This window comes from Candida jiufengensis, assembly GCF_024610255.1.
Source record: "Candida jiufengensis strain CBS 10846 chromosome Unknown scaffold6, whole genome shotgun sequence".
NCBI classification, from domain to species: domain Eukaryota; kingdom Fungi; phylum Ascomycota; class Pichiomycetes; order Serinales; family Debaryomycetaceae; genus Lodderomyces; species Lodderomyces jiufengensis.
In genome coordinates, this window is record NW_026261557.1 from 240,561 (window position 1) to 254,316 (window position 13,756).

The 13,756-nt window shown below is 23.9% G+C and overlaps 4 protein-coding genes across 4 annotated transcripts; 1 reads left to right on the top strand and 3 right to left on the bottom strand. All coding sequences in view use genetic code 12, as the record gives it.

Moving 5' to 3' along the window:
* Positions 1–40: 40 nt before the first annotated feature.
* Positions 41–1,561, bottom strand: ZPR1 (zinc finger-containing protein; the record flags this gene model as incomplete). The annotated part of the gene is made up of 1 exon (XM_051761540.1): positions 41–1,561. One exon carries the CDS (start codon positions 1,559–1,561, stop codon positions 41–43), a length of 1,521 nt encoding a protein of 506 aa, XP_051621594.1.
* Positions 1,562–3,317: 1,756 nt separating this feature from the next.
* On the top strand, positions 3,318–5,540 carry KGF54_001199 (ubiquitin-binding SDF ubiquitin ligase complex subunit; the record flags this gene model as incomplete). The annotated part of the gene is made up of 1 exon (XM_051761541.1): positions 3,318–5,540. One exon carries the CDS (start codon positions 3,318–3,320, stop codon positions 5,538–5,540), a length of 2,223 nt encoding a protein of 740 aa, XP_051621595.1.
* A 619-nt stretch (positions 5,541–6,159) lies between these two features.
* Positions 6,160–8,616, bottom strand: KGF54_001200 (uncharacterized protein; the record flags this gene model as incomplete). The annotated part of the gene is made up of 1 exon (XM_051761544.1): positions 6,160–8,616. The coding sequence occupies one exon, from the start codon at positions 8,614–8,616 to the stop codon at positions 6,160–6,162; it is 2,457 nt and encodes an 818-aa protein (XP_051621596.1).
* A 3,510-nt stretch (positions 8,617–12,126) lies between these two features.
* KGF54_001201 (uncharacterized protein) lies at positions 12,127–13,104 on the bottom strand (the record flags this gene model as incomplete). Its single annotated transcript, XM_051761545.1, has 1 exon — positions 12,127–13,104. One exon carries the CDS (start codon positions 13,102–13,104, stop codon positions 12,127–12,129), a length of 978 nt encoding a protein of 325 aa, XP_051621597.1.
* Positions 13,105–13,756: the final 652 nt, after the last annotated feature.

A 13,756-nucleotide genomic window follows, 5' to 3' on the forward strand; every position in this document is an offset into this window, starting at 1 on the left:
TAATATATATTATTATTAATATAATTATGATAAAAATTATTTAATCAGTTTTCATATCATTTAATCCTAGATTTTCATTTTGTTCAAAACTTCTTTCAAATTCTTCAGTTTCCATATTTGGATCATTATCTGGAGCATAAACATTTTGAATATATGAAGAAGCTAATGGATCAACCATTATAATAGTAAAACCAATTTTACCATCTAATGCATCTTTTAATTTTGCAAAAAAATTAATCCAATTTGTTTTAGTTTCTTCATCCATTGAATCTGAAGTTTGTGTAAATACTCTACTATGTAATTCAGATGATACTTGTTGTAATAAACCTTCAATTGTTGTAAATCTACCACCTAATGTACCAGGAGTTAAATCTAAATTTAATTCAGGAATATTTAATCCACAAGTTTCAGATTTTAAAATATCTCTTGCTAAATCTTCAGGATCAGTTACTTTTAATGTAATTTTTTTACCTTTTGCTGGAATTTCTCCTCCAGTTTTAACTTCATTTGATTTATAACCACAATGATCACATACTGTTGACATTATTATAACTTCTTTGAAATGTGGTATATTAACTGATTTCATATGAGTTGAACATGGTTTATAACATGAACCACAAGTGGCATCAAAAGTTTGTACTTCATTTGATAAATTTTCAATATCTGTTTCATCAGATAATCCTATAACTGTATCTTTCGCGATATTATTTGCTAGCGTTATATTTGATGATTTTTCTTCTGGTTGTGATTCTTGATTTTGTTGTTTTTGTTGTGCTACTTCATCTGCTGAGATTAATCCTAAATATACATTTTGTTCAGCAGTTCTATTATATTCATACATTGCCCATTTATGTGATGGCTCTCCTGGTACGTATTCAATCCATGAATTCCCAGCTGGATCATCTATACTAACAGTTAATGGTAATGTTCCTTCATCTGCATTTATGTACAGTTTAATGTTATCAATAACTTCTTGAATTTTTGGATATAATTCTGGTTGAATTTTTTTTCTTTCTTCTTGATCAGATTCTAAATCTGTAATCATGTCTTGTAATATACCTTCAACATTAATTAATTGACCTCTTTGTGGTGGAATTTCAATATCCAATTCATTAAATTTTACAGTTGCAGTTTCTGATTTTACAACTTGTCTATTAAAATCTTTTTTATCTTCAATTTTTAAAACATATCTTGATCCCTTTTCAGCAATTTGAGCAGCTGGTTGAATTTCACTATTTTTAAACCCACAATGAGGACATTCAAATGACATTATTATAATTTCTCTGAAATATGGTATTCTGGTTAATAACATTCTTGTTATACCGTTTTTATGACAATTCATACATAATGATTCAACTTCTTGAACTGGATGTCCTTCTGCATCAGCTGCACCAGTTTGTCTTACTTCATTATTAGTGCTTGTATTATTATTATTGTTATCATCAACTGATTGTGCTTGATCTCCGACCGATGCAAAAACTTCTTTTTCTGGTTGTTTTTCAGATGACATGCTTAATCTTGGTTTTTTATCTATATGAGTATCTATATTTGAATCTTCCATTGAATGAAAATATCTCAGTTCAATTCAATTTTATTTATATATGGTTTAGTTTTACTAATGGATATTGAAATATTCGATTTTGTGTGACGAGAAAATTATTATTGAGATGATTTAGTTGCAAAAAATTGATGATATGGTAGCGAGAAAAATATCTAGATGTTTCTAGATCAATCTTAATAAGGAACCTAGTACATCATCAATGAATCATCAAGCCTTCTGATGTTCAAAATATGGGTTTAAGATTCATGAATATGAAGGATTGATTGTGTAATCTGATTTGTAAATTAATAAAAAAAATCCGAGTCTAACATTATATCTAAGCCCAAGGCATGAATTGAAAAAGACAAAACGCTTTCAAGGTTTCCAAATTTGAGACTGATTTGACACTGGAAGATCTAGGTTAGATTAATCATCAAACTCCTTTCGAGATTATCTTCAATTGAATTTCTTTTGGCACTTAAAACTTTGAAAATGTATAATTTTTTCATTCACATTAACAGAACAATTTCTAATTCAAAGTCCATATTATCAATATTAGTGATATTTAAAGAACAAAATTTGAAATCAAATAGTCTTATCATTTTGGTTAAGATTAAAGTTTGTAAAATTACAATCACAGCCTTATAATTATGTACTATGAAATAACCACTATCATTTTATATACTTTTCTCGTATTACAAATTTAACCGATTTTTTCTAACAAGAACCCGAGCCGATGCCATTAATCAAATTTTTACTCCAACAAATGTTACATGAGGTTTACATTACTAAGAACGAATAACGTCACATCTAATGTATTAAAGGTTGTGATATCATGCCCAGATTAAATACAAGTTTAAAACTCATGTCATATACTATTATATACTGAACCTTATTCGCTTCAAAAGTGGCTAATTTAATTTACAAAATCAACATCCAAACATCAATAAGTAAGTCACCTCATTCAAGAATTTCATATCACTTTACCATAATCTTAATTTTTAATTAAAAGATAAACAAAATTAATTTCGACAATTTTAATTTAGTAAATAGATAGATAGAATTCAAATTAAAGTTTGATTTGCTGTTAATTAATTTTCTTAATTTAATCTTCAAATTCATTCACATGTTTTGAATAAAGAGTCATCCTTTATTTGTTATTAATAAAATAAAAAATATGAAACATTTTATCTCTTTATATTATTTAGTATACAATACTATTTTAGTATACTAATAAGATAGACCCAAAATATATAAAACAATAAAATTTATATTCACAAACGAAGAAAAAAGTGATTAAAAGCGAGAGAGAAAGAAAGAAAGAAAGAAAGCCACAAATAAAGTTTTATAAAAATTTTTAGGCGTATGAAAAAAAAAAATATACTAAATAAAAAAATAAAAAAAAAATTTTGAAACAATAACCATCACTTTTTTTTTTTCCTAGTATTTTTTAAATTCGTTACTTTCAATTATCGTCAACTTATTATCTCGTCAAAAAGATTAAATCTTTTTATTACCATTGAAACAATAGTATCCAACTACTTATTGATTATTTCAAATAAATTTTTTTTTATTGTAAAAGAAATTTTTTTAAAGAATCCAACTTCTTTAAAAAGACACCACAACATTTAAATCCACCACATTTTATTTCAGTTTATATATATATTCAAAACAAGATTACTTGTTTATTATTCAAGGAAGGTTCAACTAATAGCTTTTAATTTCATTTCATTCATAGTAAATATTCACATATATCAATCTGACACTTATTATTTGAATGAATTTACAAACTAATTGTGCACCAGATCAGCAGGTCTCATCTTCTGCTACAACCAATAATTTTATTGATTTAATAAATTCATCAACTACTTCACCTGTTTTAAGACCACAACAATCTTTAAATCAAGGACAAACAAGATCAAGAACTCCTACATTATTATTACCACCTCATAGTTTATCTTCATCAACTACAAAATCAAATTTAATTAATGATAAATCAAATACAAATGAAACTTCAATAATATCAAGAGATTCAACTCCACAACTAATAGATACTGAAACGCCATCATCAATCAATCAACAACAACAACAAAATACACCAACTCAAGATATATCAGTAGTAACTCCCTTCTTAGTCAAACATATAAGTGATCAAAATTTAATACCTAAAGATAATTTTCATAAATATTGTTATCGTCATAATCCAGATGTTACATGTAATAAACAAACAGATGAAGTTAAAATGAAAAAAATTCAAGATAAATTAGAAAATTTACCAAATAGAGATCAAGAAGCTATAAGTCATGTATGGTCAATTTTTTCTGCTGCACCAGTTCATCATAGACAATTAATTTTACAAGGTTTATTAACTCAATGTTGTTTCCCACAATTATCATTTATATCACAAGAAGTTTCATCACTTATAAAAATAGATTTTATATCAATATTACCACAAGAAATATCATTAAAAATTTTATGTTATTTAGATTGTAATAGTTTATGTAATGCAGCACAAGTTTCAAGAAAATGGAAAAGTTTAGCTGATGATGATAGAGTTTGGCATCATATGTGTGAACAACATATTGATAGAAAATGTCCAAATTGTGGATGGGGTTTACCTTTAATGCATATGAAAAGAGCTAGAGAAATGACTGAAGATGATATAAAACCTATAAAGAGAAATGAAGAAGCTCAAGCTGAAGCAGCAGCTGAAGAACTTAGGCAACAACAACAGCAACAGCATCAAAATGAAGAGGAGCAACAACCTCAACAATCATCACAACCTCAGCAAGCATCCCAGCAACCATATCAACAATTATCACAATCACAACAACAACAACAACAACAACAACAACCAGCAGCACAGTCACAACCAGAAGTTTCAGAACCTAGTCGTAAAAAACAAAAAACAGACAAAACATCACCAATTCTTAAAAAAAGACCATGGAAATCAGTTTATTCTGAAAGATATAAATTAGAAAAAAATTGGAGAAAAGGAATTTATAAATTAAAATCATTTATTGGTCATACAGATGGTATAACATGTTTACAATTTAATCGAAAATATTTAATGACTGGATCATATGATACAACTATAAAAATATGGAAAATAGAAACTGGTGAATGTGTTAAAACATTAACTGGTCATACCAAGGGAGTTCGTTCATTAGTATTTGATAATCAAAAATTAATTACTGGTGGATTAGATTCAACAATAAAAGTTTGGAATTATCATACTGGTCAATGTATAGCAACTTATAGAGGTCATGATGATGCAGTTGTTAGTGTTGATTTTTCAAATAAATCTATAGTAAGTGGATCTGCTGATCATACAGTAAGAGTTTGGCATGTTGATTCAAGAACTTGTTATACTTTAAGAGGTCATACTGATTGGGTAAATTGTGTTAAAATTCATCCTGGTTCAAATACAATTTTTTCAGCTAGTGATGATACAACTATTAGAATGTGGGATTTAAATACAAATCAATGTCTTAAAATATTTGGAGGATTAGAAAATAATGGTCATATTGGTCAAGTACAATGTGTTATTCCATTAACTTATAAAGAAGAATTAATAGAAGATCAATTAAGTGCGGATGAAAATGAAAATGAACAAGGAAATGGAAATGGATCACAGCAAACTAATAATTTAGTTTCTGAAATATCAACAAGAAATTTATCACCATCAACAACAAATTCATTACCAACTCATATTTTAACATCATCATTAGATAACACTATTAAATTATGGGATGTATCAACTGGGAAATGTATTCGTACACAATTTGGTCATATTGAAGGAGTTTGGTCAATTGCATCAGATACTTTTAGAATTATTAGTGGAGCTCATGATAGATTAATAAAAGTTTGGGATTTACAAAATGGGAAATGTTTACATTCATTTGGTAATAGTTCAAGTGTTTCTTGTGTTGGTTTAAGTGATTCAAGATTTGTTTCTGGTTTGGAGAATGGTGAAGTTAAAATGTTTTGTTTTGATTAGATTGTTGAATTGTATAAGAGGTGAATTTTTTTATTATTATTTTTTAGTATTATTTTTTAGTTTTTTTTTGTTATAATTATGATATATTTATAATATGTATTTTATTTTGGGTATTTTTTTTAGTATTGGTTTAATTTATTTAGTGTTTTAATAAAAGAAGATTTTATATTACTAAAATTTAATTTCGTTAATTATTACTCTAACTATTTGTTTTAATTTGTAGATCATAATTTAAAGTTTGTGCTATGTTTTTCGAGGTTTAGTAATTCTACATATACGTACATCTATTTGAGATTTTCATACATAATTTTTCGAGAATAATTAAGTAATCAAGTAGAAAAATATTCGAATATGCAAATACTGATCGATTGATCATAACATACAAAATCCCAAAAGATGACAAACAGGCCAGATAGTTTTGGTAATAAAGAGAGTAGAAATTATTACAAGAATATTATACCAAAATTTTAATTACAAATCATACCTATGAACTAATTAAATTAATTAATATAACAAAATAAATTAAATTAGTGATAAAAATGAATGAATGAATAAAATGAATGAATGAATGATAATAAAGGGAATTGAAGTAATTTGAATTAATGAAAATAATTAAATTTCATTTTAAGAATGAAGAAATTGTAAAAGTTTGATTTTTGGAGTTGGTTTTATTATTTTCATTCTCAACGCCTTTATGATTTAATTTTTCTTCTTCTTTTGGTTTTTGTTCTTTATTATTCTCTTCTTTTGGATTTTGTTCTTTATTTCCATTTGAGTTTTGTACGTTAATTAGATTTGTAGATGATGGTGAACTAGATGACGAAGGAGTTGATTCTGTTGGTTGTTGTTGTTGTTGTTGTTGTTGTTGTTGTTGTTGTTGTTGTGGGATTTGTTGATGATTAAAATCAAAATTATGAGTATTACCATTATTAAAACAATATTTTGTTAATATATCTTGATAACTTTGTTTATGAATCATATCATTTGATGAAGATGAAGGAGTTTTAATTACATTATTTTGTTTTTTAGTGTTTAAATTAAGATTATTTTTTGAATTTAAATTTGTTGCTAATGAAGGATTGATTTCGTTTGTTGTAATTGGATTTGGATCTTTTTGAGAAGTTGCGTTTGTAATTGCTGAGGATGCTTTCTTTATACCAGCTATTTGAGCATCCTCTATTTCATCTCGATATTTTTCTGAACTTGACTTGTTATTGATTGATGATAATAGTGGAGATGATAAGTAAAAATTATTCTTTATATAATCAAAATCATTATTTTGTTCATTTTCATCATGATGGAAATTGAATTGAGAGTGTTGAGAATCATGAATATTAGAATCTGAATTTGTTTTCTTGAGATATGATGATGAATATCTTGGCTTTTTTGAATGATCTTGAATTTTACTATCTTTATGAATTGCAGAATTAAAATTAAAAATATTATCTTTATTGCTAGTATCAAGTTTAAATTTATTATTTGATTTATTTTTATTATGCTTTATTAATTTGATATGATAATTTTTAAAATTATTATTATCCCAGAACTCTTTACCTTGAACGTAATATTTTATACATAATTGATAAATTCTTTCATTTTTAACATGACCGGTAGAAGTAGTAGTATTATTATTTTGAGATTGATTATTTGAAATATCCTCCAATGATGAAGTACTAGAATTAAATTTTGAAAATTTAAAACTATTAAATAAATTATTTATTGGAATTTTGAAAATAAATCTATCATAATCATTATCTTTTAAAACTTCTAATGTATCATTTGTATAAGTAGTTGGAATCTCAATTATTGTCATCCAATCATCAACTGAATATCTAACAGTTAAATATTTTTCAAATGCTAAATTTTTAACTGCAATATGACCAATTACATATTTCTTATCTAATGATATAAATAGTTTCTCCAAAAATACAGGAGATTTTGATTCAATATTTTTTAAATATGATAATGGCGGGAAATTTAATAATTGTAATTCCCATTCTGATAATTGTTTGGGGAATGGTGTATTTGCTAAACTAAAATTATGAAAATCTTCAAAATTTTTAGAAAATTCTTTATCATAAGTATAATCTGAATCAAATTCATTGTCTTCATCTTCATCATCTTCATAATAATTATCATATTCTGAATCATCATTAGTTGGATTTAAATGAGGTGAATTCGATGCTGAAATTGCTGATGGAGTATCTTTCTTTTTAAAATATTTTATATCGTTTGATCCTCCAAAATGAACTTGTTTATAAGTTGGTGTAGTTGGTAATGATTTTGGCCTTTTTCTATCAAAATATGAATCTGATGGACTTTTTAATGATGATTTCACTAATTCTCCTGATTTTTTACGAACTAATTTATATCCAGGTAAATCATCATCTTCTTCTTCTTCATTTAATGTTATAGATTGTTCTAATTTTGGTGATCCTAATTTTGGACTTAAATCTGCAGTTGGTGAAATAGTTGGAGAAGATGATGAAGTTGATATAGGAATTTCAATTGACGCGTTATCATCTATATTTTTTGTATTTGAGTTTGTGGGGGTGGTGGTTGTTGCAATTAAATTATTTTTATGATTAAAATAATCAATATTTGTAATAATTTTATTTAATTTAGGTGGTTGTTCTGGTGGTGATAAAGAAGGTGATAAAGTTGGTGATATATCAGGAGGAGTTTTATTTATTGTTGATAAATTTTTATTATATAAACTGTTTTCTTTAGTACGATCACTTGATTGAGTAAAATATTCTTTTGATCTTGAAGGTTTATGTATAAATCTCATTGATAAAGGTAAATTTTCAATTTCTTCATCTGATAAACGACGTTGAAAATTTGGTTTATCTGACATATCTGAATCAATTTGAAATGAAGTTGGTAAAGTTAATTCATAAGTAAAAGATGATCTTCTTGATTCTTTAGTTAAATGTTGATGTTGTCTTGGTATTGAAGATGAATAAGAACTATTATTATTATAGTTATTATTATTATTATTATTAATTATTGGGGAGTTTGTAGATGATAATTTATTAGATTCTGAAGAATAATCAGTTGATGTTGTTGAAGTCATTAGAATATAATTAAATTCATGATATTAGTGGAAAATTTTAAAAATAATTGAAATGAAAATAATTGAAATTATGGATTTGTAATTTTGTTAAATGAAAGTTTAATTCAAAATATGATATTCATGAAATAAATTGAAAAAAAAAAAAAAATACCACCTAGAATTTGATTATTAAAAAGTTCGGATCTTATGATTTCAATTAAATCTTTATGGATAATTAATTAGTTCACGGTTGCCAAATAAATGATTCAACTCTTGAAACGTACTGATATGAAATATATATATATATGAATGAACTGATAAGAATGATAATGATATATGAATTAATAAAAATACTTGTTTAAATTTATATTAATTATTCTTGAAGAAATCTAATGTGTTATCTCTCTCTTTTAAATTTTCAATCTCCCTGTTTTTTTTTTGATTATATAAAATATAATCAATATATTGTAGATATGTTATACCCTATATAAGTGTTGTAATTTAAACAACCAACCAAGTTAAAAGCTAATAGACTTCTTTTTTATCGTTAATGATATAATCAAATATATATATAAATATATATATAAATGATCTTTTCTTGATCTTTTTAAAAGAAAAAGAAGTTGAAGTAAAATAAAAAAAATTCGGAAAAGTTGGTTGTAAAAAAGAAATAGATTTATTTTTAATTACTATTAACTATTAAAAATTAATTAGTTAATATTTAATTTAATTAATTAGTTAGACTATTTAATATTGAATATTATTACTAGTACTGTTATTATAATAATATTAAGATGATAATTTTATATTAGTATAATAATAATAAATAAAATAGCAAACGTACGTAAATATTATTATTATATAATAAATATAAAATTATTATTATTTAATAATGTACAAAGAGGAAGTAATTTTGAGAGAAAATAGTTTCTTATCAGTCTGAAAAAGATTATATTCTATCAATTAATACGTGAAATATTATTAATAATATATCATAAATTATCTTATTAACTTGTTAATTCATGATTAAGAAGTTATTCTATTAGTAATAATATCATATAAATCTAATGAAGTTTTGAATGTTCTATACATTATTATATATTATACATATCATTACTTTATAATTTTAATGAGTTGATATATTATTATTAAGATATATAAATTGGATTTAATATTCAATTTCTATCCAATTAAATAATTATTTTGTAACTATTATATTCATTTTATTTGTGTATTAAAATCTATAAAACAATTAATTATCATTTAAAAAAGCTTATTAAAAAACTAGATCAATACACAAACTTCATTTAGGAGAGATCTATTGAAAACTTTATTTCTTGATTAAAATTGAAATACGTACGTTTATTTTGAACTATTCTATTCATTTCTTTAATTTTATAAATTTCAACAAATTGTCAGAATATTATCTTTTTGGTATAAGTTGAAACAATTTATTATGACGGTACGTATTATTTTATTTTCCACCAATAATCATCATTTTCTTCCCCACCTTGAGAGAAAAAAATTCTTTTACACAACCTACGAAATATTCTAATCAAGTCCTTTAAACTCAGGGATTAATAAAATTTACATATGTCAATTTATTTTACAAGATGCTAAACTATTTATGCATTTGAATGTCGAAATTTCCTTATCAAAAAAAGTTGATTACATAAATTTTGATTAAATCACAAAAAAAGTATGGCCATTCCAATTTCTTTTTTTTTTTTTCTTTCTAACCTTTGTAAAGTTTGGACCAACTATTTTAGGTCCATCGATTTAGAATTTTATGTACTTATTAAAACCAAATAATTTTATTATAAATTATACTTGGATTTTCTAATTTGAAAAAAACGAAATTTATATCCGATCTTTCCAATTTTTCTTTAAAATTTATTATATTTATGTTATGTAAATTTCTCAAACACTCCTTTTAGATTGAAAATTTTACTCCCGAGTATATCAAAACATAATACATCACGATACATTGTTACCCTTATATCATAATTCTTTTTTAAATAATCAACATTGACGTGAATCATCAAAAAAAGAAATCATATTTAATCTAGACTTTTGACAATAAATGATTTATGAAAAAATAATAGTTCAAAAAAGAAATACCCAAGACAGTTATAATAAATAAGCAATTTCTTTTCACTTCATCGGACTTAATTCCTTATCTATCAAGTATCTTTCAATGCTTCTATTGCAAACTTTAACTATTTTACTAACCAAGTATAAAATTAAGAATGCTAGTTTTCATGTACTATATTCTGAATGGTAATTCAATTATTATTAACTCTCTATTCAATTTCTATCGGACTTTTTCATCAATTTTAGTTTTGTACTATAACTCTTAAATATTTTATTTACGATGCAATAATAGAATAAATTTTCAATTTTGTGTTATGTTGATTCTTGGTTTTTTCACTTTTTTTTATCCAAAGAAACAAAATTTAAATGCATTATTATAATGCTCGAGTAAAAGTAGAAAGTATATATTAAGATAAGCATCTGGATGTCATAAATTAATGATGGTACCTCAAAAAACATGACAAAATCAGTAACTGAAAATTTTTTTATTTTTTTATTGTTATTTAAATAAGGTGATTCTTTTAATCAGATCATTGAGAAATTTTGATAATAATTTATTTTTTTTTATTTTTATTATTTTTATTTTATTAATATTTTTGGTGTGATAAAATATTTAAGGGGTATTATTATATTTTAAATAGAAAAAGGGGGTAGAGGAAAGATGTTGTATTTTAGGGCCAATAAATGGCAATAGTGAAGACTTTTAACTTTTCAAACTTCATTGCAATTGAAATAGCATAGTTATGTATATTACTTGAAATAACATAAGTATGATGGCAAGATAGCGGATTATCCCTAATAAACTAGAATAGAAAATTACTTGAAGTTGGTGAAAATAGTCTAGCGAACACTTTCACATAATGATATAGCTTCTGAGATAGATCAGCCACGGATGAAGTAAAATTATTATTGATGGAAAATTCTTGAGATTGGCATATAGTGTTATACAAACAAATCCCAATGAGTTCAATTACTAATTTATGATGAATTATTATTTGATAAGTTGATCTTGGTCAAATCTTTTGTTTATAAATTAGGCAACTCAAATTAATTACTATTTTAACAAAAATTTAAAATTTTTCAAATTTTTCAAAATATATCAAATTTTCTTGATATTAAACCATCAACTATAATATTTTGATATTATAATTAGAACAATATCTTAAGCCGAGGAATCTGATTTTCTTTATATTCTGATAATGTTTTGCGATTCAATTTGATCCACAAGAAATTTAATCTTGTCTTACTCATCATTGAAACATTATTATTTGTAAGTCAAGGTATAGAGCTTTTACGTTAATTAATAGAAAAGTTTGAAATAATGGTAAATGCACGGTATCTATTGTACAATAACTTGAACGAAATGAATCTATAAACGACTTCTAAGAATTGTAGACCAAAATTCTATTGAATAAACAAAACAAATGAATTCACAAATTAATTGTATTTTAGTAATATTTTAAAACAATTAATTACTTTGTTTTTTAATTTTCTTCTTTTTATAAATTTATTAGTATTGGTGTTATTTTCATTTGAGTCAATAGTTGTTATATTTGATCTATTTGGGTTTAATGAATTTGTATTTATTGAAAATTGCGAATTGTTGGATATAGCAGAATTATTTGAATTAGTTGAATTATTCGAATTAGTTGAATTATTTGAATTAGTTGAATTAGCAGTATTATTTCTTTTTAGTTTTGATCTAATGTGTTCAATATAAGTAACTTGACCAGTTGATTTATCCTTAAAATTTATTGATCTTGTTATAAATTTTATAATTTCAACTTCAGTTAATTCTTGATGTATACTATTACTATTTGATTGATGAAAATTAAAATGGAACAAATTATTATTTATATTAAAATTCATATTATAATAATGGATTTGTCTTATATTCAATAATAATTTTGGAAATCTTTTGATTTTAAGATTAGTTATTAAATTTTCTTGAACTTGTGCTGATGCAGTTGATTTTAAAGATGTATTATTAAATTTAAATTCAAAAGATTTACCTAAATGAATTAAAGTGAATTGATTTATTAATATTGATAATGAATTAAATAAAATTTGTTGATTATAAAATAAATAAAGGAAAATATGATTAACATTTAAATCTTCATATGTTATTTGATTTGTTGAATGAGTATTAATTAATGATAATATTGAACTTAATTTTATATTTATATCATGATGATCATATATGATTATTATTTCAATATCTTCATTAGTTGTTTCTTCATTAATCGAGTCAGTGATGCTGTGATTAATATTTTCAGTACTTAATCTTGTTAATAAATAATTATTAAAAAATTGTTCATTAAATTGTTGATGTGGTCTAAAACTTTGTAATGTTACACATGATTCACATGGTGATAAAATTATAGGTGTGTTGATTGATTCGTCGATAAGTGACATTGTTTCTTGATATTATTTTAATTGATGATATAGTTAATTAATGTTGCCCAAATATAATTGAAAAGAAAATTTGTTGAATTGAAAGGTATGATAATGCAAAGCGATAAGAAAAAAATTATTATTTCTTCTATGAATAAAGTTTATAAATCATTAAAATTATCAAATAGGAAAATGATCTATTATTTATATTAAAAGATTATCAAAAGTTGTTGATGATAATAAAAAGATGAATGAATAAAATTAGAAAAATTTTGAAAATATAACGTTGTTTTTTTTTTATCAAAATTTAATTATTAGATATAAATTAAAATTATGCATAATTTATTAAATTTCTTTATTAATTTTTAATCTAAATTTTTCTCCAGATTAATTTTAATTTATAATTTTTTTATTGTTGCTTATTATATACAGTACAATCAAGTACAATCAATAGGGTGGGGTTAATCTTATTATTGTTTTAATATGGGGTTCAATAGATTTTATATACACTCTCTCCCTCACCCGCCCTAATTCAATTAATTTTAATACGAAACATAATTCATTTTATTACTTTACAACAGCTAACAAATTATTGGAACAGTCGATAATAAATTATTAAAGTGAGATTGAAAATTTCATTTGATAATAACATGAATCTCTTACAAAGATCAAA